The 24,449-nt window shown below is 44.7% G+C and overlaps 1 protein-coding gene across 1 annotated transcript in view; it reads left to right on the top strand.

Moving 5' to 3' along the window:
• The first annotated feature begins 892 nt into the window (after positions 1-892).
• The window catches only part of LOC147451518 (diacylglycerol kinase 1-like), a 41,939-nt gene continuing 18,382 nt past the window's right edge, over positions 893-24,449 (top strand). The window contains exons 1-7 of the mRNA XM_086520408.1: positions 893-1,098; positions 1,228-1,441; positions 1,978-2,100; positions 2,178-2,306; positions 2,380-2,465; positions 17,200-17,311; positions 17,431-17,479. Coding sequence (XP_086376534.1) covers positions 1,238-1,441; positions 1,978-2,100; positions 2,178-2,306; positions 2,380-2,465; positions 17,200-17,311; positions 17,431-17,479 — 703 coding nt within the window. The 5' untranslated portion in view covers positions 893-1,098; positions 1,228-1,237. The remainder of the gene's footprint in view (positions 1,099-1,227; positions 1,442-1,977; positions 2,101-2,177; positions 2,307-2,379; positions 2,466-17,199; positions 17,312-17,430; positions 17,480-24,449) is intronic.

Genomic DNA, 24,449 nt, shown 5'->3' with positions numbered 1-24,449 from the left:
AGACAAATTCAAATAAAGCTATGCAAAGCTTGAAATGTACATTGCCCCCGAGCATACAAATAAAAATTCTCAAAGCATACATGTGGAAGTGGCCACAGAAACAACTTCATCGTCTGAATGAGGATGATTTGCTAACAACTTATAATAATACCTACAATTTTTGGATACCTTAGTATGCAAAACTGGAACAAAACAACAAGAAAACTTGACATTGACATGAAAGTTTTAAGTGCCTGTCATTTGAAGAATCATCTTATGATATTCATTTAAATCTTAGATAAACTCAATCTCCTTTGTGTAATCAATTTCAGCTTCATAAACATTCATTCCTTTTTTATTTCCCAACCTAAAGCTTTTGCAAAAAGTACTTTAATGATTCTTTTAACAAACCTATAGCCACTCTATAGTTCCTCTATAGATAAAATTAGGATAGACACATAAAGAAAATTGTATATTCCTATAGATAAGCTTATGATAGAAGCATTAAACAAATTGTATATTCCTGATTGAAATACACTGGCACTAATGCCCTCCAATTGGGTTAATTTCTATCGTCACAATTTATTGTTTTTCTTTACTATAATTTATATGGTTCAATACTATTTGTTTCTTGGGATAGAAGCATAAAAATTGTTACATATTCTTGCTTAAAATACACAACTACCAATATTCTCTAATTCAAGTCTTTCAATGGTCAAAGTTTAGTATTTTTCCTGACCACAACTTATATTATTTGCTACCGCCAAGCACAAATTACGTCCATATGATTTCTCTCACATAGAGTTAAATAACATTTCTAACCAGCAAGTCCAAATATTAATAGAGGTAGTGCCCTCGACCTTGTTTTAGAAAGCCAAAAAGGCCCTGGTCGACTTCCCGGTAGGTCCCGTTCGAACTCTGGGCGGCTTCAAAAATTGTTGTCGTCTTTGAACGAGAGGGACGTTTCCGCGTGAATCTTTCAAAGTTCAATCAACTGAAAACTCTGCTAGAATCTAGCTGATCGGTTTATTTGCGCGATCGTCGTTCAAGCCCTCACAACAGCTTCCTCTTTCCTCCATCCTGTTCGGCTTTGCTGTTGTCAGAAGGAAACTATCAAAGGTGAGGTAATGTCAAGTTGGTGTGTGTGTGTGTGTGTGTGTGTGTGTGTGTAAGAGAGAGAGAGAGAGAGGCAGGCACGAATTCAACTCACTTTAATGATGATGAAGCATTGCTTTCATGCTATTTCAGATTTTACATAATGAGGTATTACCAGGACCCAGAGTTTATCCTAGAAATGCGAATACCCGATTACGTTTTTGGGGATTGCCCTCTTGATGCTACCAAAGCATCTGATATCAGGGCCCCTCTTTGTCCTCTCTTGGCATTCGTTAACTCAAAAAGTGGTGGACAACTTGGCTCAGAGCTTCTCAAATCATATCGAGTTCTTCTATCTCCACAGCAGGTACCACGCCTTTGAACATCAAAACATTGATCGAGCTACGCACTTGCAACGTCGAATCCCTCAGAACAATTGTCAAACTAGAGTCCCCTAGGCTTTACTAGACTTACCTTGGCTCAGAAGTTGGGATAGTGTGTCCACATGACACACAAAGCTAGTGTGCATTTGATGATTGCACTTATCTATCAACCCTAGTCACTAGTCAACTCATTCAAGAGGGTTGGAGTTCAGGGATTAAGCAAATTCAAGCTCTTGACTCCTGTTTTGCCACCCAAGTATCTTAGTGTTACAATGATTGAAGCAATGTGAAGTAAATTGATAATGAACATGGTTGTCCCTTCACAAGTTTACAACCTTAAAGATTGAGATATGTCATTTTCAAGGAATGTATTTCATACACATCTACAATGAGAAGAAAAACTTAGCTTATGCTTATTTTTGTTTACACGAAAGATTGATTATTCCTTTTGATGCAATTGAAAGACTGGTATTGATTTTTTTTTTGGTGCTACTTGTGATTCTTGTGTTTTTCCTTTAAGATATTTGACTTGACCAAGGAGAAACCAGACAAGGTACTTCGAGTTTTCTACAATAGGTTAGAGAAGCTCAAAGGAAGCGGTGACAAAATTGCTGAGAGCATTCTCAGCAGCTTGAGGATCATTGTAAGCTTGCGAAGGTGAATTTGCATATGTTCGGGCCAATGTAAGTAGGTAGAAATGATTCATACTCTCTCTCTCAGGTTGCTGGAGGAGATGGTACTGCTGGGTGGCTCTTGAGTGTGATCGGAGACTTGAAGCTTTCTCATCCTCCTCCTGTAGCTACAGTTCCACTTGGTACAGGAAACAATCTTCCTTTTTCATTTGGATGGGTGAGTGTTTTTTTCTTTTGTTACCTCAAGGTGTTACATAGTGTGGGTGTTTATGTGAGGAGTTTACTGGCAGGGGAAAAAAAACCCAGGTACAGATTTGGAATCTGCAAAGAAGTTTCTGTTTGAAGTTTATAGAGCAAAGCCCATGAATATTGACAGGTGCGTTCTCTGAGCGGCCTCTACTTGTCATATTGGCTGATTCAATGCTTTATTGCAGTTTATAATTATGCATAGAAAAATTAAACATACTGATGTTATTCAACAAGTGGTGAATCTGATACAATTGGGGGTTACAAAATCTAAAACAGAGCACATGGGCTCTGTATTATGTGAGATAATGGGAGTGGGACTTGAGATTGACCGCCTTTCCCCGCCGAAAAAGGACACTTCCTTTTCTGTCATAGGAGGTCCTCATCTTACTGTCTGAACTCTTGGCCAACAGTCATTGTGTATACAAATCGATTTGTACTTTGTCTTGTAGACCCACTTGACACCAATGATCTTCCGCTTTTCTGGCTCCAGATGCAACTCCCATGTGTCATTCCTCTCGATAGAATAAGCTCTGCTTGCATGGCCTCCTTCCATTTTGATTGTGAAAAGGCCTCCTCAAGTAAGAGGTACTTTGTCCTTTGCTACGGAGGACGTCAAGGCATAATTTATCGGCGATAAAGCTCCATGTGTCTCAACTTGCTGCAACCATTGAGACCGCCTCATAGTACTTGGAGCATGCGACTCCGGTGGAAAGTCTGTAGTCGTAGCATCTCGCTATCCAACAACAACTTTGGTAGCATGACGGGCTCGTCCCAATTCTTGGAAACTACTGGTACCTCCTCCTCCTTATCTGTGATGTGATGAGAACCGTCATCCATTATATCGTCTTGAAACTGTGCATCACCTTTTGAAGCCTGAGGGACCCCAAAGAAGAGGGTTCATCACCCATAGGAGAGGAATCATCATCACATGTAATGGGACAGCACCACATGCCAACTGAAAAGAATTTTTGCACCAAACAACTGAACTGAAAGAGAGAGAATCTACATAAGACACGGATGGCGGAGTTCCACTCCCAGATTCCAATGGCCCCCTTTCGGTATTTCTTTATATTGCTTCAACAAGGTACAACTCTGGGACTGTAATGTGCTTCTCCACACGGTACAATGCGAGAGAGAGTGCCCATAACACGTATTTAAAGGCCCAAGCCTCACCCAAAAGCTGTTACATGAAAATCATGTCTCCTAAAAGCTCCGTGTCCAAAAGCATTCGTCCGATAGGGCTGTCTGTACAACATGCCACATCAGCAAGAACTTCCGCAAATCACGGGCTGGTCCATACAGCATGCTCACATCATGAGCAATACACAATTTTGAGTTTGTGTGTGTGTCTTTGCTTTATTTTAAGGTTAGGCCCCTTGGCGAAGGTTTTGCAAGTTGGGTTGGGTTAGGATTCTTAATTCTAACCCTCTTTAGTCTTTTAGGCCTCTCGGCCATCTTTAGTAAGTTTGAAAAGTCTTCTTCTGCTCCTTCTGTTAGTGTTTAGGCCCCTTGGTTGAAATGTGTAGGTTGACTGGGTTAGGCTCAGAGAGTCCTAACCCCCTTCGTCATTAGTGGTCGACATGTTAGCAGTTTGTGACATACCCCCCTCTTGAAAGAAAAGTAATTGCCCGCATTTATGTCTGCAAAACAACTCAAGTTAGATCAAAATATCCGAGGGTCAATCGATTTTCTCATTTCATATCGGAGCTTTTGATATTTTGGCGTAGCAAAATTAGCCATCACACCTAGACCGCGCTGATCTTAAAAGGGGTGTCTCGATGCAGTAAAGTCACATACCCAGGCAACCTCGCCTAATTAGGAATATATTGAGTGGTTGACACATCATAATGCAACATAGATGATTACAGATGCATGTTACAGGACATAAAAGCATACAACCGTCGATGAACCGCCGCCAATAACCAAAAAATCCGGGCCATGACATATTTAATGACTCCCTTATCGCTCTCCCCGCAAATAACCTAAAAAGGCCCTGACCATGAGATAAAGAGGCTTGCTACAACCAAAGCGTGAGCCAAAAGATATTCAGACATTATCAAGCACCATTTTTCTTGTTCAATACTTCTCCTAGGAAAGCTTGTGCCGCAAGTAATTCAACAACTTTTAAAACTAGAATCAAGCAATCTCAAATTAGAATCAAAATAGATAAAATCCATTTCAAACAAAAGCATATAAATACGAATCAAACTTAAAATCATTCGGCCCTAACTGCATGATGTGAAAGTCGGCCTTGCTATGGTACCCTTGTATAGTTAGTGGAAGAGCACCAATGAGTGGTACCACCTTTTGAGTTTGCTCTGGACAATTCTTTAGTACCATCTAGAGAGATGCCATAAATGTCGGGAACAAGTCGCGATCGTCGCAGTTCTTGCAGTTGTGTTCTGTTTGGAAACATTCAAAGCATTTGCCTTCTTGCACTAGAGCTTCTCGCTGGCGAGCTGTCATACGAGGCTTTTAAGTTGAAAGTCGACCTTGTTATGGTACCCTTGTATAGTTAGTGGAAGAGCACCAATGAGTGGTACCACTTTTTGAGTTTGCCTTGTGGCTAACTCAGCAAATTGATCGTATTCAAAGTCCATATGCTTGAGGAACTCTGGATGGATGAAATTTTTGGTGGCTTCTTGGTCGAAGAAGATAAGTGCTTTGAAGCCCTTGATCTGTCTAAATGCTCTGCACAATTCTTTAGTACCATCTAGAGAGATGCCATAAATATCGGGAACAATTCGCGATCGTCGCAGTTGTGTCTTGTTTGGAAACATTCAAAGCATCTGCCTTCTTGTAGTAAAGCTTCTCGCTAGCGAGGTGTCAGACAAGGCTTTTGAGTTGAAAGGTTGCGAGAATCCCGAGAATTTATTTGTGGTGGTCGAGGATTCTGAGTGTTTGTCGGTTGATTGTCCGTGACAAATTCTAACCTTGCTTTTATAAGTTTGTAACCAACTGCAATATGGTCCGTAAGTTCTTGCATTGCAGAAACTTGTTTAGATAAACAATATTCCTGTAAAGATGATGGTAGTCAAATGATATAGTGCTCGCACCAGTCCTCCAAGGTGATCAGCTTGAAGAAAGATAGTGGAAGGTAAACATCAAGGAACCTTTGGTTGTAGTCTTCCATGGTTTGTGTTTCAGGTTACCCCATTCTGCGAGAAACTGTACTTGAAAGAGGGATGTCATACGGCTCTGGGAAAAATTATTCTTGAAATCTTGCCAAGTCCTTGGAGCATGCGGCTTGGTAGCTATAGAACTTGCAATAGACTTGGACACTTCAAGCCGAAAATCTACAACAACACACGTGAGAGAACTGGAAATAACTGAACACAACTTGAAAAGAGAGGGAGAGAGAAGAGGAGGGTCTACACGGCACGACTTATTTCTGCACCCAGACACACTAGCCCCAAAGATTGGCGTCCCTTCTCAGTATTTCCTTATTATTATGCTTTGCAAAGTACAATGTGTGAGGGTTCTCCTTCTCTCAGTGCTCGCAAGCTAATCTGAGCAGAGAGGCCTTGGGCACACTTATAAAGGCCCTTGGTGTCACAAAATAATGACTGGCATGTCCGTCCGAAATCTAACAAGACTTTGAAGTTATAAGCTGTTCCAACTTATAGGGTCCCGTCCGATGGGGCCTTGGGGACACTAGACTAATAAAAAGAGAGAGGGATCGCGTAGAAGATGCTGACGTGGCAGCTGTACAGACGCTCTACGTTTTGCGTTGACTAATAATGTGGCAGCTGTATGAAATTCCGCGATGTGTGCTGCCAGCTTTTGGCGCCAGTTTTTGTACCAGATGCTTTGGAACTTGAAGCTTTTGAATTGATTGCTTTGGGCTCTGCTTTTGGCATCCCTTGTACTATTTAAAAGATCCCTTGGGCCCTCACTCTATACAGCATTTGGGCGCAGAGTCTCAGAGCAGAGGTCCCTCGGGAGTTGTACTTGGCAATGATTAATGATAAAGAAATACCGAAAGGGGTGCCAGACTTTGGGGCCAATACCTCTGGGTACGGAACTAAGTCTGGCCGTGTCTACTCTCTTACTCTCTCTCTCTCTCTCTATTAAAGTTCAGTGGATTTGAAGTTTCTGTTCGTGTGTTGCTATTGATTTCTTGCTTGGAGTGTCCAAGCCTGTTATAGTGGTTCAGAAAGATTCTTCTTCTATGGAGGATCCGGTCCTTTTTGAGCACACGCAGGTTTTTGTGAAAGAATCTTCGTGTCCCGATCCCGGACTTATTAGCCACTCCCACCCTTCGTCATCGCGCATCGGGCACGCTCCCGTCTTCATCGCTCTGTCTTACAGGGCATAATCCATAAAGAACCCCCTATTACACATGGGGTCTCACGGAGAATCTGACAGAGATAACACTTCTCGGTGGGTAGGTAGAAGAAAGTTGAAATCGCGCGTGGGAGTTGAAGAAAAGAATGAAGATTTGGACAAATTTTTGGCAGAAAAATCTGCCAGATCGGAGTACACACGTCAACTGCGAGTTGGCATTTGTGTGAAAAGATCGATCAAGTACTCCAGAGACCTGAGATTTGCCTGAAGGATTACCCGATTGATGAGATTTACTCGAGATGGCGTGAGGCCATTGATTCTCCTCGGGTCAGGAGGAAAGCTGAAAGGCAGACGAGTGTAGACAAGCGGAACCTGTACTCGCAGACAGAGCTAGTGAAACCGGCCCGTAGGGCGGTAGGCATTGGCTTTCACCCGAAATTCTTTACTTTAAACACACACACAGAGCACTTTGCAAAGAGAACCTGCGACGGGAGTTAACACTTAATCACACACACAGCTCGGAAGCTAGAATGCTCCGAGCAGACGCCGACAACCTGTAGGTCCCAAAATTGGCGCCCCTTTCGGTATTTCTTTATTCTTTAGGAGGGTAAATTACAAGGTAAGGTCCTGGGAATCCGTCACGTGTATCCACCTAGATACCATTTGATTTGGCCAAATTTCGGCAGCATAACAGCCCCAAAACTTGCGCGAAACCAATTCCCCTGCTGGAACTCGCTTGCACTGTCGTATACCCTCTGATTCCTGTCCAAAAACAGTAAATTCAGCACGCTGTATTTACTGGTTTTTGCCCTGTTTTCAGCCCCAAACAGTCCCCTAACTGTCCTCTGCCAGTGGGGCACGATTCCCAATGGTCCTGGCGTCCGTATGGCTGAAAAACAGTGAAATTACAGCGCATACACAGCGCTGATTTTGCACCTGTACGGTGAGGTTATGACCCTCACCAGTGCCTGCTTTGGAGCAGCAGTTAGCTACCCCTGTTCCTGCTCAAGGAGGCTCTTGCCTCAGCACAAAACCATGAACCCACACAACTGTACATCAGTCAAATGAGGAGCCCTCTTGTGGGGCATCACATAACTGCACGTAGGGGAGAGAGAGAGCAGTGTGTAGTGTGCAGGGCATCACTCCTAGCACCACACTGTACATGAGAGGGAAAGAAAGCACTCCATAGCTCTTAACCTGTGACAGGTTGCAAATGAGGCCTCTCCCAGCATAAAAATCAGCGCCCATTTTTCTGCAAGAGGAAAGTTCACCAAAATGTGACACTCGGCGCATTTTCAAGCATTTTCCCGTTTCGGGTTCGCCGCTTAAAAATATCCCAACCGACGCGTCAGTTGACTTCGCGGCAGAGTTATAAAGTGTTCCCCTAGTCATACCGGAGGTAATGACGCGAACACATTTCACGGCCCAAAATAGCAGTTCCCTAAATTTTAGGAGATGCTTCCGTTGGGCTCCCACTAGTCTTCTGACCATCTATCCTCATTGGGACCGCATCCAAAAGTGCAATGTGGCCCAACTGTCGGATACTTTTTGTTGGCAGTCCCACCTTGACTTTACGCCTTAATTGAGTTCTCTTCCTAGTATCCACCAACTTGCTAAGTGCGACGGGGGGACCTATATGATCTTGCTCTGAGCCTAGACATCCTCTTACCATACGAATTCCAGTGCCGACCACTACAGGGATAAAATGGGCTTGCTTGCTGAACTTGCAGATAATGGTCCATATATCATCATTCCCTGTTGGCGTCCTTGGAAGATCAAAGATAAAGTCCATAGCAATGCTTTTCCATGGCTTATCCGGAATCGGCAGTGGTTGTAACAACCCCGGTGCCTTTTGCCTGTCAAACTTGACCTTTTGGCAAACTATGCATGCTCGCACAAAGGCATCCACATCTCTCCTCAAGGTAGGCCAATAGAAGAACGTCTCTACCGCTTTAACTGTTGCATCAATGCCACGATGCCCTGCATACGGTGGGACATGACTCTCTTCCATGACCTTATGTCGCAGTGGCCTAGTGACACAAAGTCTGCCATGCATCATCATAAAACCATCTCTGAGGAGGTAGTGCTCATGATGTTGCCCCTCTTGTAACTGTTCAAAGATCCTTGCAAAATCTTCATCAACAGTATACTGTTCCTTCATGTCATCTAACTCATGATGATAAGGAATTGACACAACTGAAATTTGTGGCTTTCTTGATAACGCATCAGCCACAACATTCTTCTTGCCTTCCACATGCATAATCTGGAAGTGGAACATGGAAAGAATGTTCGCCCATCGCATATGCTTTTCGGATAACTTTGACTGTGTCAAGAAGTATCGCAAGGTCTGATGATCTGTTTGGACAACAAAATCAGCACCTAAGAGGTAGTGCTTCCAGCTAGAAAGCGCATGAATCACGGCCAAGAACTCTTTCTCATAGACTTGCATAGTCCTCTCTGGCCCTTGCAAAATTCGGCTTTCATAGGCTACTACCCGTCCATCTTGCATTAGCACTGCTCCGATGCTACTGCCACACGCGTCACACTGGACCACAAATGACTTCCTGAGATCTGGCAGAACAATAACTGGATCTGAAGTCAACTTTTCTTTTAAGAGACTAAAAGCTGAAATCTCTTTTTGGGTCCATCTGAAAGTGACCTCTTTCTTTTGCAATGCGTGAAGAGGCGATGCTATCTCTGCAAAATTTCTGATAAACCTTCTATAGTAGGAACACAATCCCAAGAAGCTTCTGACATCGTGCACAGTCTTCAAGTCTGGCCATGTCTTGATAGCTTCGACCTTTGCGGGATCCATTCTAACACCATCCTTTGAGACTATGTGGCCCAGAAAGTGGATCTCTTCGAGGAAGAATTCACTTTTCTTAGGATTGACAAGTAACCTGTGACTGCGCAGCTCTTCGAACACAATGGTCAAGTGACGCCTATGCTCCTCTTCATTCTTCGAATACACAATCATATCATCGAAGAATGTTCCAACAAACTGTTGATGCGAGCGGAAAATCCGGTCCATCATTCTGTTGAACGTGGCAGGAGCATTTGTTAGCCCAAACGGCATCACTAGAAACTCATAAAGACCAAATGTCGTTCTAAACGCAGTCTTGTGCACATCCTCTGGGCTTATACGAATCTGATGGTACCCACTCTTCAGGTCTATCCTGCTGAAAATTGCAGCACCCTCTAAACGATCGAGAATATCATCAATGCGAGGAATAGGAAACCTATTCTTGATGGTATTCTTATTCAACGCTCGATAATCAATACACATGCGCCATGAGCCATCCTTCTTCTGCACTAGGAGCACTGGGGAGCAAAAGGGTGAAGAACTAGGCTGAATCAGCCCCTTCTCTAATAACTCCTCAACCTGGCCCATAATCTCTTTCTGCTGCGCCGCACTAACCCTGTAGGGAGGTCTATTTGGTGGGCTACACCCTGGCACCAAATCTATCCGATGGTCCTCAGGTCTCTCTGGCGGCAATTGCGACGGTAATGAATCAGAAAAACAGTCACTAAACTTTTGCAAAAATGCTGACCTTTCTTTATCTAACACAGATAAATTTGACTGATCCTTATCTGAGACATCACGTGCAAAAATCAAGTACACAGAAAGATGATTCTTTATTACAGAAGTGATAGCAGAAGCAGATACAATAGGGACTGACTCTCCTTTAAGCTTTACATCCAAGATGTGAGTTTTGCCCCTATGCTGTACAGTGATCTTTTTGTTGTAGGCATCCAAGACTCCATGCACTTGGAACATCCACGGGATCCCCAACAAGGCGTCACAACCTTCCAGCGGCATGATGTAAAACTCTTCAGTGTCCACATACGACTGAATATGCAGACGCAGTTTTCCAATGATGGGAGTAACACACTCTGAGTGGCCAGGACATGCCAACCCTGCCTCTGCTGTGTACCCCATCTCTTCAACTTTGATGCCGAGCTTCATAGCTAACTCTGGTGAGATAAAGTTGGCTTTGGCACCTGGATCAAAGAAGATGAGTGCCGTCTGATCCCTAACTTTACCCCATGCCCTGCATAACTCACTGGCATCTGTGCTGGGCCTGTCACCCACCATGTCTGGCACTAAACCTGCCGTGGGTTTAGGCTTCTTGCCTTTCTGGTCTTCTTTATCCTCTGAGTCAGCTGGCCTTTTCCTTTGTGGACAATTGATAGAAATATGACCAGGCTGCTTGCATATAAAGCATTTGTTCTCAGCCATTAGGACCTTCTTTTCCTCGAGCGACTTGCGCACAAAAGACTTCCTTTTCTGTTTCTTTGCCTGCGCTCCAAAAGTCCCAGCTGAATCCTTGTCTTTGGTGGCCTGTTCTGACCCCTGTGACGCATCAGGAGCCGTTTTCACAAAGGGCTTCTTCGCTGAATTTTTCTTTTGCTGCCCTCCTTTATCACTGCTCAGAAATCCACTGTCCTCTCCTTTCAACAGGGCAAGACCAGTGTTCGCAACTTCCATAAGCTGAGTAAGGGTAGCCACTCTGTTCTTTGTACAGTAATCGCGAAGCCCTTTAGGTAGCCCACAACAATACTTCTCTATCTGCTCTGTCAATGGCACAAATCTGTAGGAGGTCACTGAGAGTAATGCTTTACAAAACCTCCTATTGTACTCCAGCAAGCTCTTGCACGAAGCTGCCGTAAGCTGGTGCCAATCTGTCAGGACATCGGCTTCAAATTCATTTGATAGCCAAGCAGATGCAAACATTTGCTTGAAGTAAACCCAAGTGGCGGGTGCCTGTCCTTGCATTAACAATGTCGTCCACCATGTAAGCGCATTGTCCTTTAAGAAAGTGGCAGCTTTCCTGACCTTCGAGGTCTCTGTAAAATTCCCTCCCGCATAAGCTGTATCAAACTGCTGGAGGAAAGTGAGTGCCTTTGTCTTATCCTTGAAACCACTGAAGGTACTGAACTTTACCGCTGCACCACCTTCTTTGTAAGCCTTCGGCTTCTCTAGTGCCCCCAAGTTGTCATACGGTATGGTCTGCAACATGGGCACTGTACTAGGCATGATCGGCACGTGTTGGCCATTCACATTTTGCGTCAGAGGTGCGATATCTGGCTGCTGTCCAGAAAAACCAGCCATGCCAAAATGACCCTGTGGCACCCCAAACTGACCCTGGTTGCAGTGGAAACCTTGCTGCATGCCGATAGTACCATACATGGGGTTTGGCATGATGCCTTGCATACCCCCGAACATTGTTCCTGGCATGTACGGCTGACTTCCAGACGCATAACCAGCCATACTTTGGAACACTGATCCACCCCCGAAATACCCAGGATGTACCGTGGGTGGTGGAAAAACTGAGTGCATAGCCTGGTATCCAGCTCCCTGTCCATTCAAGACAGCATGCTGGCTCTGAAAGGTGGCGGGCTGAACTGGCATAACCTGTGGAATAGGCGTTCTAGCCACCTGTTCAAGCACGGGAGGAACCTGCTTTGGAGCCCCCGACTCCGCAACATGCGAGTGTTCCCTTTCCTCCTGCGCCTCATGAAGTACCTGGGCTTGAGCTTCAACAAGCTCCGTACGTGGCGTAGGTTGCCTATTTTGCTGTTGCACTGGTGGCGCTTGCAAGAATTCCATAAACCTCGGATTCTGCACCAGCTGCGAAAAGACATTCACCGCGGCAACTAACTGAGTCTTAAACGCATCATCCTCAAGTTGCCCTGTCATAAAGCCCTGTACTACTGGAGGGACATTCACGTTGACAGGAGGTACAGACTGACGTGGCCGTGAGCTCTCGCCAATCTCAAAAACCATAGGAATCTCTTGCCTGTCCTTTGAAGAGGAACCCTCTTCGATAATTCCCTTCCCCTTGTCGGCCATAGTGTAATCCCCACGTTCTTGCACTGTGTGTCTTTACCCTGAACAATCCAGGCTCACTCTTTGAGGAAAAAGTGATTGATATCCCGGCAATGGAACCATGAAACCGGCCCGTAGGGCGGCAGGCGTTGGCTTTCACCCGAAATTCTTTACTTTAAACACACACACAGAGCACTTTGCAAAGAGAACCTGCGACGGGAGTTAACACTTAATCACACACACAGCTCGGAAGCTAGAATGCTCCGAGCAGACGCCGACAACCTGTAGGCCCCAAAATTGGCGCCCCTTTCGGTATTTCTTTATTCTTTAGGAGGGTAAATTACAAGGTAAGGTCCTGGGAATCCTTCATGTGTATCCACCTAGATACCATTTGATTTTGCCAAATTTCGGCAGCATAACAGCCCCAAAACTTGCACGAAACCAATTCCCCTGCTGGAACTCGCTTGCACTGTCGTATACCCTCTGATTCCTGTCCAAAAACAGTAAATTCAGCACGCTGTATTTACTGGTTTTTGCCCTGTTTTCAGCCCCAAACAGTCCCCTAACTGTCCTTTGCCAGTGGGGCACGATTCCCAATGGTCCTGGCGTCCGTATGGCTGAAAAACAGTGAAATTACAGCGCATACACAACGCTGATTTTGCACCTGTACGGTGAGTTTATGACCCTCACCAGTGCCTGCTTTGGAGCAGCAGTTAGCTACCCCTGTTCCTGCTCAAGGAGGCTCTTGCCTCAGCACAAAACCATGAACCCACACAACTATACATCAGTCGAATGAGGAGCCCTCTTGTGGGGCATCACATAACTGCACGTAGGGGAGAGAGAGAGCAGTGTGTAGTGTGCAGGGCATCACTCCTAGCACCACACTGTACATGAGAGGGAAAGAAAGCACTCCATAGCTCTTAACCTGTGACAGGTTGCAAATGAGGCCTCTCCCAGCATAAAAATCAGCGCCCATTTTTCTGCAAGAGGAAAGTTCACCAAAATGTGACACTCGGCGCATTTTCAAGCATTTTCCCGTTTCGGGTTCGCCGCTTAAAAATATCCCAACCGACGTGTCAGTTGACTTCGCGGCAGAGTTATAAAGTGTTCCCCTAGTCATACCGGAGGTAATGACGTGAACACATTTCACGGCCCAAAATAGCAGTTCCCTAAATTTTAGGAGATGCTTCCGTTGGGCTCCCACTGGTCTTCTGACCATCTATCCTCATTGGGACCGCATCCAAAAGTGCAATGTGGCCCAACTGTCGGATACTTTTTGTTGGTAGTCCCACCTTGACTTTACGCCTTAATTGAGTTCACTTCCTAGTATCCACCAACTTGCTAAGTGCGACGGGGGGACCTATATGATCTTGCTCTGAGCCTAGACATCCTCTTACCATACGAATTCCAGTGCCGACCACTTCCGTCTGCGGGTGAATCTACCGTTCACATTGGCCATACAATGTCCGACCGTTTGCTACTTCAAAAAGAGGGTCTCAAAACAAATAAAATAAACCCCATTGGAAAGAAACCAACAACCAAGGTTAGCAGTTGCCACATCTCTGTGACATGGTTAATAACTGCCACGTCCTCGTGACAGCTAGACAGAACTTTTGAAAAGAAGATGAACCAAAGGATCACCAGAAGATAAGCCAGAGAGTTACAGAGCAGCAGCCGAGCGCGGAAGAAAAGGAAAGACAAAACCAGGATTGGTACCAGATTTTGTGGGGACCGCTGACCTTAATCAGATGAACAAGAATACCGAACTTTGCACAGCATGGGGCAAAGTGCGAGACCAGGAAACCCTTATCTTCTTTGATGGAGAAGCCAATGCCAACTTCAACCGAATTAGTGGCTCAATTTGGAATTACGCCCAAGGAAATGGGGCCACATGCCGAGGCTGTTCTAGAGGCACCCGGATGGGATGTTGCCATTATACTTGTCACTGGCAAACTACGTTTGCATTATTAGGGGTATTTAGGGCACGAGATTTTTACAGCATGCCTTTGGAATGGTGTGACGTCCTCCGAGGAATCCCTTGGTTCCCCAAGAACAGTGCTGTGATCAATTATAGGGCAAGGAAGGCCATCTTGAAGAATGAGAAGGGCAAAGAGAGTGTACTTGATGTAAAACTGAAAGGCGAATCCGTCCCATTTGATGAAATCCAGTCTTTTTATTTATTCGATCTTCTTGAAAGAAATTTATGATGAACAACTGTCAAATATGTCTGACCTCGAAAAGGAACAACAAGAAATTCTGCAAGCTCAGGCTAACTGCTTACTAGGAGAGTTACCTGGAGAGTTACCTTCTGCACGTCCAAAAGATCACAACGATTGATTCGATTCCCGGTAGAACACCACCTAATCGGCCACCTTACCGAGTTAGCAGAGCCCAAAATGAAGAAATAATTAACTAGAGCAGATTCCCCATTTTGAGGAGATGATAAACTCGATAGACTTCAAGGTTCTGCTTGCTTTAGCCGAATTGATCCGAAGAGTGTTTATCAACAGATCCAAATTGCTCCTAGAGACGTCTACAAGACAGCTTTCAGGACGACCTGGCTTGTCCTCGGCCTAATCATTGGGCGCTTTGTTCAGCTCTCTGCTCCGCTAACAATCTAGGGATGGTCTGTTTCTTCTTTTGTTGCTTTCCCTTCTTCCTGTTACCATTTGACTGGTTTGGCTCCCGTTGAGGGGCGCGTTCGTTCGATACGTCAGTGTGCCGGCGTGCACACCGAATCCCTCCTTGGCGTGACCCATGAGTCGTTGAATGATTCTTTTGCAAATAGTATCGCCGTGTTTGCACTCAGCTTGGATTTTTGTTTCATCGCCGTCTTGAGAGGTGAATGAACGGCCGCTGCCATCCTGAATGAATCTCCGCAAGTGGGTGGTTCTTCAGAAATTTCGCATACTGCAGATCCTCGGCATATTTGAGCATCTGGTTGGCACAGATGTCAACTTGAAGTTATCATTGGGTTTCCATCATTATGAGGTCGCTTGGCGGAAGAGGGCTGTACTCGGCTCCTAAATCCTCGGAGGAAGTCTGACTCCCGCCAGAACCTCCATTGATTTTCTCACTCGTGTGAGTAGATAGAACCTGTCGCGAAGTTCGTCGAGGGGGAGGACCGGTGGAGTTTCACTCCCAGATTGTATTGGCTCCTAACTGTGTCGTCCCTTCTGGCATTTCTTTATTACTTCAACAAGGTACAACTCTAGGACTATGCTCTGCTTCTCCATGTGGTAGAATGCTAGAGAGAGAGGCCACAACACGTATTTAAATGCCCTTGGCCTTACACAAAAGCTGTTACATGAAAAGCATGGCTTCTTAAAGCTCCAGCTCAAAAGTATGCGCCTAATAGGGCTGTCCGTATAGCATGCCACGTCAATTGGAACTTTCGCAAATCACGGGCTGGTCCATACGGCAGAGAGTGTGTGCGCTTTATTTTAAGGTTAGGCCCCTCAGCCAAGGTTCTGCAAGTTGGGTTGAGTTAGATTAAAACTATAGTCTTTTAGGCCTCTCGGCCATCTTCAGTAAGTTTGGAAAGTCTTCTTCTGCTCCTTATGTTAGGGTTTAGCCCCTAGGCCGGGATTTGTAGATTGCCTAGGGTTAGGCTCAGGGAGTCCTAGCCCCCTGTCTTTAGTGGTCGACACGTCAACAGTTTGATGTTAGGCAAATTTAGGATCACCACAAAGAGGCAATTATGGGGATAATGTGGAAGACTTTGGAGCGGAAGCCCCCTCTGAAGGAATATGATCTTCGGAGGCCACATCTCAGCTCACCACGATTTCCTTCCTATTTGGATCATAGAGTCGATAGCCCTTGTAAAGAATATTGCAGCTGACAAAAATCGACTTGAAATCAAGCTTTTTTTGTTGCTTCTTCAGAACAAGGATGTACGCACCGCTCCGAAAAATTCGAAGATGGGAGACATGAGGCTTTCTACCGAAATAAGCCTCAAATGGAGTCTGTCGAGGGAGCATAGTTGTACAAGACCGGTTGAGGGTATGAACTGCTGTTGCAGATGCCTCAATCCATAAGGTCTTCGGCAAGTGTCGATGCTCAAGCATTGTCCCTGCCGTCTTCAACACAATCCTATCCTTCCGCTCCACTACTACATTCATTGAGAGCGATCCAGTATTTGTAAGCTCTTGCTTGATGCCATGATCAACACAAAACTGTGAGCTCTTGCTTGATGCCATGATCAATTTAAGAGACGCTTCTGGGTATCGTATCTCAAAAATATTAGAAAATTCAGATAATAAGCAGATTTTCTTCAGGGCTAGCATGACTGAGCTGGCTGGAGTTTTAATTGTGTCAAGCTTTGGCTTACTGCCATATCAAATTTGTCGATGTGAATTTCTGATGGCTGCAGATATCCTTGAAAAGAGCTATCAAGTGAACTACATTCTGCTTTTGAAGAGAACTCTCGTATGCATATTATTCCAACTGAGGGGAGGTGCTTCGCCCATGCGGAAGTCTTTCCTCGTAGCTCTGCCAAAAACGATGGCCAATTAGTACATAGATACATCTTGTTTACCTGAATTAGTTGGGTCAACTTAAGAGCATTCATGCTGAGCCATAAAGAAAAAGGAAATGATTGTCTTGATAGGGTGGAAGGCTTGCTTATTAGATAGAATAGCACGTGAGGCATTCTTATAGTTTCTAGCCTCTTAGGTTTTTAATGATGTTTCGAGTGAAGCTTCTTTCTCTTTCCACTTACATGACTTAATGTTTTTGTTTACAGTTGGCATGTTGTTATGAAGATGACAACTCCTTTACAATCGTTAGATCCTGTCCAAGTGCCTCACTCGTTACATCCTTTTGAAAGAGTTTCAGAATCAGATGCATTGCATGAGGTATTTGAAACTTTCTTGAAGGCAGTGCTCCTTTAATGAACTTGCTAGCAATTTCAAAAATCGTTTCCAAAGTACGTGTCTACGTCATGTAATTTCTAAAGTTCTCTCTTTTGACACAGGCTGATACACAGGTGTTCAGGGGGGGATTCTGGAATTACTTCAGCATCGGTATAGTAGAAAATCCACTATATATCATTTGTATACTGCTACTAGAATCTACATATAGTGTAAATCAAGGTCTGAATACCAAGCTTTCAGCAAGTAGAAAAATCTGCATTTTTACAATGTCATAATCATTTTTAGTTGGACATGATCATGGCATGGAATTCCTTGACAAGAGTCTGGACTGCTAGATTTACGGGGTTTGTCTATTTTCTTTGCACATATGGTGCTCATTACTACCCTTGTTTTGCATTGTATTGTGTTATGTAAAAGGCTATAGTATATTATGGATACTGTATTGTGGCCACCCCGATTCTCTCTCTTTTAGCACATGGAGTAGACATGGATAGATTACTGCTCTTTCAGTATGACTGGACTCACCCTTCATCCAGCTCTCACACAACGAGAGGAACACAGAACTCAGACTGGATCTATTGCAGCTCTACATCAGAGAGACATGGATCGCACCTAGACAGCCTCTTCCCCTGAAGATGCTGTATTAGCACTTCTCGACCATGCTAGACAAGGGGTTCATACAGAGACCATGCCACATGGACACATACTTGCCCTACAGGTTACGAGCGGCAATTCATCAGCTCGGGGTATCTAGAGATAGAGAAAGGAAGAGCTACTCACACCCCCCGAGTTGAGAGTCTCAGCTAGCTTTGCGCAGATATGGTGACTGAGGACGAGCAGCACTTTGTGTGCAAATGTAGAGCATATGAGAGTATTAGAGACGATTATGAGGCTCTTTTCAGAGGACAACCCACCCTACGATATATTGTGGAGTTGAGAGATCGGTGCCAACTTGGCCATTTTCTGCTGGCGCTTGTAGAGGCACCAGAGGGTGGCAGACAGTTATAGCTTACAAACTTCTTCCAGAGGACCACCACCCGTCACATAGACACGACGACAGGTCATCCTACAACAGACCGAGACGGTCAGAGCTAGGAAACGTTCCCAAGCTCTAGGACATAGAGCTCCATTGCATACAGATCCAAGAGAGCGAGACTTGCTGCCACCAGGCAACCCAAGAGAGATTTTTTCAGATGCCGGTAGACTTAGCTGTGATTGTACGTCAGCCCTTACACCGCACCCACCCATGTACCATATCTTACACCCCCAGTTTGACATAGGATGGAGCTATCCATCTTGATGCACTTCATGAGTGTGTACCTCCCTCAGGGTATAGATTTGCATCCATAACCCCTAGAGATAGCCCCCCCTCCCCTCCCCCCCCATATATCATGTATCTTGTATCCTAGCCTCTCATGGATCCACCCCTCCCCCTCTACCACAGGACCACATTTTGTTACTTTGTACGTCTATCCTTTCCCAATAGATGGAGGACATGCACCCACATATATTTGATTTGTCTCATAAGTTGATTTCGCCCTGTGATAGACGTAAAAAGATCTTTCTTCTTCATGTTTGGACAAGCAGCGAAGTTGAGGTCGCAAACATTCAAGTTTTGAACTTTGTACTACTTTGGTAATCTTTCGCCTTTTCTAGGTAGGTTCAGAGTAGTATTCGATTCTAGTATTTAGCTAACATTAGGATTTAAGAATTTGATCCTTTAGAAGTTGTCGTGTGGAATCTGATTTATAGGATTAATTCTTTCTGATGTCTTATTCTTGTTAGTTGTAAGTTGATTACTTGTTTCAAGTTTTAGTCAAGTAAGTTTCTTTATCTTATTTTGCTTATCCCTTGTCTAAAAGCATTTCTAAGTGAATAATGGTTTGTTTAGTAACAAATAAAGTGATATAGTTTTTCCTTTTTATGTTTTCATGTGTCCGTTGCTTTTGTATTTTGGTGAGTGTTTTACTAGGCTCTTCACCTACTCATGTGCAGAGATTTAGCTTTGGCATGGCGTCGATTACAAGGGCCCTGCCCACCACACCCCATCGAGAACCCGAAAGATGGCACGACTATGCACTAAGACCCTACCATGCTCCCGGACAGCCGCCGATACCCACGTCCTACCGCATTGACATTCTTCACAACTGCAACGGCAGAGGGGCCATTAGTGGCTTATAGCATGGCCGACGATCTACAGATTCCACAGGTATATAGAGTGAGAACCTCATATATGCAGCTAGCACCCTGGCTCCTTTCATTCATGCCATTCACCAATTTGGCCCATATGGAAGAGAACTGGAGGAGGGACTACCAACGGGGTGGATTATGCACAGCATCGCGCCTATCCACAAGTTTGGAGACACAGTACCGGACTATGAGTGGCCATACTCTGACCAAGCTATATGGAGCAATGCTGGAGATTGAGTTTAATTCATATGTAGAGAGTAAGGGACTTAGAGCACCGAGATAGGCCGTCTTCAGATGGGCCTACTCCACTATTGATACGTTTTCACTCTATGTTGCCTGATTGACAAAGTCAAAAAGCGGAAGAGGAGATTACATTGCTGCTTTATGGATTTTACGCAAAGTCTTTGAAGTGACAGGCACTTCCAAAGCTTTCAAACACTTGGTGTGTGGTCATATGTAATGGGGGATTTAGTCTCTCTGTGACTAGGGGATGGGCCAGGTGGTACTTAAGGTGGTACTTAAGAGTCCATTTCTAGAACCATTGGTGTGAAGCAAGGGTGCCCACTCTTTGAGACCTTATTTGATCTCTACATCGATGAGACATCAAAGTATACTCTTTGTGTTGGAGGTGAGGGCGTGGATCTTGAAGGTACTCTTGCTATATCTTGGTGATAATGTCTTGGTATCTAAGCCACAGTGTCATTTGCACATCTAACCCTATGCTACTTTGGAATTGGAGCTGATCTCTTGAGACAGCTAATTCCAGTGTTGGAAGATTTCAGCTACTAGTGTGGGAAGATTTCAGACAGCAGATTGGACAGGAATCAGAGACTAGACTGAAATGTGGATATTGAAATAAGAATCAGACTTATGTACTGGAATTAAGGTTCAGATTCAGATTCAGAAGACTGGACGAGAAGTAAGTATAACTGAAATATATGCCATGATTAGGATTACAGATCAAGATTACAACGAATATGATTACAGAGAGAAAGTACATCCGACAATACTGCCAATAGTGCTCAAGTACAATTATAGCCAAAGCGCTAACCCAAGTGATAACAATTGCCAACCCGATAACAATGTAATGGGCCCTATTTATACACTTCGGGTTTACTGTAGTAATTACTCTAGTAATTACTTAGTAATTTGCTGCCCACCTTCTAAGAAGACGTTCCCACATAGTGACTATCCAGCCGTCTACATCCTTCCCTTCTTTCTTGAATTTTGGCAAGATTCCAAAATTTCTGAAAAATTCCCCTGTCTGATTCTGATGTGAGACTGAAAATTCCATCGTTTGGTTCTGATGTTGGGATGCCAGCTTGACCACTGAGAGAATGGTCATTCAAAGATTACAAGTAGGAGTTCAAGAAGGACCAGGGATTGCGAGAGGTAGCTGAAAAGGCCAAGGTGGAGCTCTCACCAGGCCAAGGTGGAGCTGTCATCAGGCTAAGGTAGAGCTGTCATCTCTCCTTGCCTGCTGAGAAGAAAAGTCGCCACTGAATTCTGAGATGGAACTACCCAGTATCCTTCCATTGGACCGTCTTCCTTTTGCCTTTGCTCTTTGACCGGGACGGTGCTTGAGAAGTCCCAGCACCAGCATTCTCCTTCTGAATCGGTCGGTAAATGGCCTCCTGCTCGAGCTGATCCCGCCGGTCGGTGGTCATCTCTACTTCATAAGGCGTGAGAGAATGATAGGTTTTGGTGTCAGGATCATAGAGTGTACGCCTGCCCTTGCTCAGTCTGGTTCTGGCCAGCTTATGACAATGCGAAGCAGTATGGATCTATCCTTCTGGAAGAGGCTGATTAGTTTTGACTCGAGCTTCGAAAAGAATCTCAGCCATCTCCCTGTACTGTGGTGCTAGACCCGCCTTTGCTGCAATGTCTTTTTCAGGCAATTTGGAAGATTCGACCGTAAGTTGTAGCAGTTGATTAGTAATCTTGGTCAGTCCTCTGACTTGAATCTTCCACTGGCCCATACACAGCTGAATCCTATGCATCTCCTCCCTAAGTGCCCGAATGTCATTGATTTGGAGAGCATCATTGAACAATGTCTGCCAAGTTTTCCATTCCACAGTTGACCGCTCATACCAATCCCGAAGCTCATCAGTAATTTTGAGGTATGTGAGACGATCAACTGGTTCTTGATGTTGAGGATACAGCGCTGGAAAGAATCTTGGCAGCTCAGTTTCTCTTGCTGGAACAGCATACAAGAGAACTGGAGAATCAGGCACAAACTCTAAGAAATTGAGAACAGCCTGGTTCTCCTACTGCATCATCTTTCTGGTAATTCTCACTAGCTAGAACAGTGTTCGAAGAGCAGGTGCCTGTGCTCCTACTGACATTCGCGTTTGAGGTCCTCTGCTAGTGGCTATTTGGTCCTTAAGAATGGCTTTGACTTTCTGATCCAAAACACCTATGGCAGTTTGCATTTGCACCAAAACTTCCTTGAGTTGTACCCTAACATCCTTCATACAGCGGTAAGTTGGTTTGTTACCCAACAGAAGTTCCAGTTTCAGGGCTAGGGGGCGACAATCTGCAGTACATTGCCTTTGCCAGTGCGGGTTTACCACTCTCTCATCAGCATTGAGTATCCATTCAGGAACTCGTTCCAGCAGCTAAATTGTACTGGGATGTGCAGGTAGTCGGTAAGCTTCTTTATCATGGAAAGCTGCTGATTTCCAACGTTCTACCATTTCCCTGGCTCCCACATATAGTCTTTGAAATCTTTCCAAATCAGTCCAAAGATCATCATCCTCCAGATACTGTTTGGTAATGGAGGCCTGTTGATGTCTCAGTTGCCTATTCAAGGTAATGAGCTGCAGTGAATGTTGATGATCAGCAACTGGTCCCTCATCCTGTACTTTCATTTTCCCTTTAACATTTTTGCTGAGATGGGACTGATCAGTTGGCTGATTCCCAGTGTTACTGGGCTGCTGCTCTTCAGTCTGCTGATTACCCGACTGGTGCTCTTTGTCCCGTCCTTCCCGCTGGCCCTCATTCTGGTCTTGCTGGTCTGGCTGTGATTGGCCTCCTTCATTTGGCCTTGTCCCACCAGTACCAGGTCTTGGAGGTGGAGATGGTGGTGGGGCATCATCATCATCCTTTGTATGCCCAGCGTCTTGATCATCCTCCTCCTGATCAGCTTCATCTTCTTCGTCTTCTTCATCCTCATCCGGGGAAGTCTGCTGCTCAATATAATCCATTATAGCTTGGTTCATCAGAGCATTATTGAACTCACCCACCTTGTCCTGCAAATCGCTCTGCTTACTTTCCATCAAGGACTTTAATTTTTCTAAGTTGAAAACAGCATTGCCTGAGGGGTTTAAAATTTCAAACAAGCTATTGTAGATGTATCTTTCAGTCAGCGAAGCCTTCAGAGCTGTATGGTGCAGTAGCAACTTTCTGAATTCCGCCCGCTTCATCCTGAGCATTGTTTCAGCTCGCTCGGCAGCTCTCAGTGCTTCATTCCTTTGACTCTTGATGATCATGATTTCAAATTCAGCCTTAGTTATCTTTTTGTTCAACAACTCATGAGTCCTTTCTGATTGAGCTTCCAGTACCCTGTGTTGTATGTTCTGCACTTCGTGGGCTTTCTGGAGCGTTTCAATCTGATGCTGTGCTTCTGCCAAGTCAACTTTGAGCTTTTTGACGACTTCTTTTGATCCAGCAACCTCCACCAGTTGTCCCATACAACTGACAATGGTATTCCAAAAAGACTGTATAAGGACTGAACATCTGTCTTTGACCGTGGTTGGATCAGAATCATAGGCTCATATATTGCCACTGGAGCCACGTAGGGTAAAGTTGCATAATCAGCTTTGCTGAGCAGAAGATGCCCTCTCAATTTCTGAGTCTGCATTTGCTGCAACTTATCCTGTTTTACCAGTTGCAGAGGGTTTCCAGTAATGGCAAGAACTCCACCAGACAGTCGAGAACGCTGGACCTTTCCCTTTGTCCAGTTGACTCTTGCCTTTGTCCCCTGACTGGTCTAGCATCTTCTCAACAGTGACTGGCTTGAGATGATCTTTTCCAGACCCAGTAGCAACTGTATTCTTTACAACTGACTGGTCAGGCACAGTCTTCTGAGCAGATTGCTGCTCAGTCTGATTCACTTCAGCTTTCTCAGTGGTTACTGCCTTGACCTGGCTTTCTATCTGTTTCAAAAACTCATTGCTTTAAGTCAGTGTAATTTTTGGCTTCTTTGAACTGCCAACCTCTTCTGCAGTTGCTTTCCTTTTCAGGTCGGTTGAAATGGTTTGACTGTCTGTTTCCTCGTCGTCTGAGGACAGTTCAATTTTCTTTGGTTCAGAAATGGGATTTTCACTCCAAGCCTGCTTTACCTGCTCATTAACATCTGCAGCAGTAGCCCAATACAGGAATTGCCAAACATACCACGCCTTGAAAACAGTTTAAGATTTTAGCTTGGCCGCCTGTTGGAGTACATTATGCGAGAGAATTTGACAAAGGTTGATATGGACTTGTGGATCCAGTATCTTGGCTAACAACATAGCAAACAATTTTTCTGACACATACGTTGGGTTGTTCTTAAGGCTTACTGCTTCAGCTACAAACCTGTAAGCAGCGGAGGCTTCCAGTCCTGCTACTGGAACTCCTTGAGCACTGGCCTTGCGCTTTCGTCTAGCCGTTTCATCCTCCTTCAGAGCGATACTTATTTGCTGCGCAGTTGCCACAGAAGGTTTGGGCTCATTGGGCATCTGGAATGCAAATGCAATGGCTTCTGGTGTCACTGACACCTTCCTACTATTTACCATAGCACTGCCAGTTTCAGCGTCAAAGGAATCAAGAACTTGCTTGATGATATCTGAATCAAAAGCAATCCTTGTAGCTTGCAACACAACTCGAAGATCCTAGAGTTGTAGCGGAGTCATTGCTTGATCAGTAAATACATAACGCTGGATTTTGCTGT

This window comes from Adiantum capillus-veneris, chromosome 9, assembly GCF_014529385.1.
Source record: "Adiantum capillus-veneris isolate H3 chromosome 9, ASM1452938v2, whole genome shotgun sequence".
Classification (NCBI taxonomy): domain Eukaryota; kingdom Viridiplantae; phylum Streptophyta; class Polypodiopsida; order Polypodiales; family Pteridaceae; genus Adiantum; species Adiantum capillus-veneris.
Note: the sequence above shows the minus strand (reverse complement) of the source record. Positions and strands in the feature narration are given on the sequence as shown.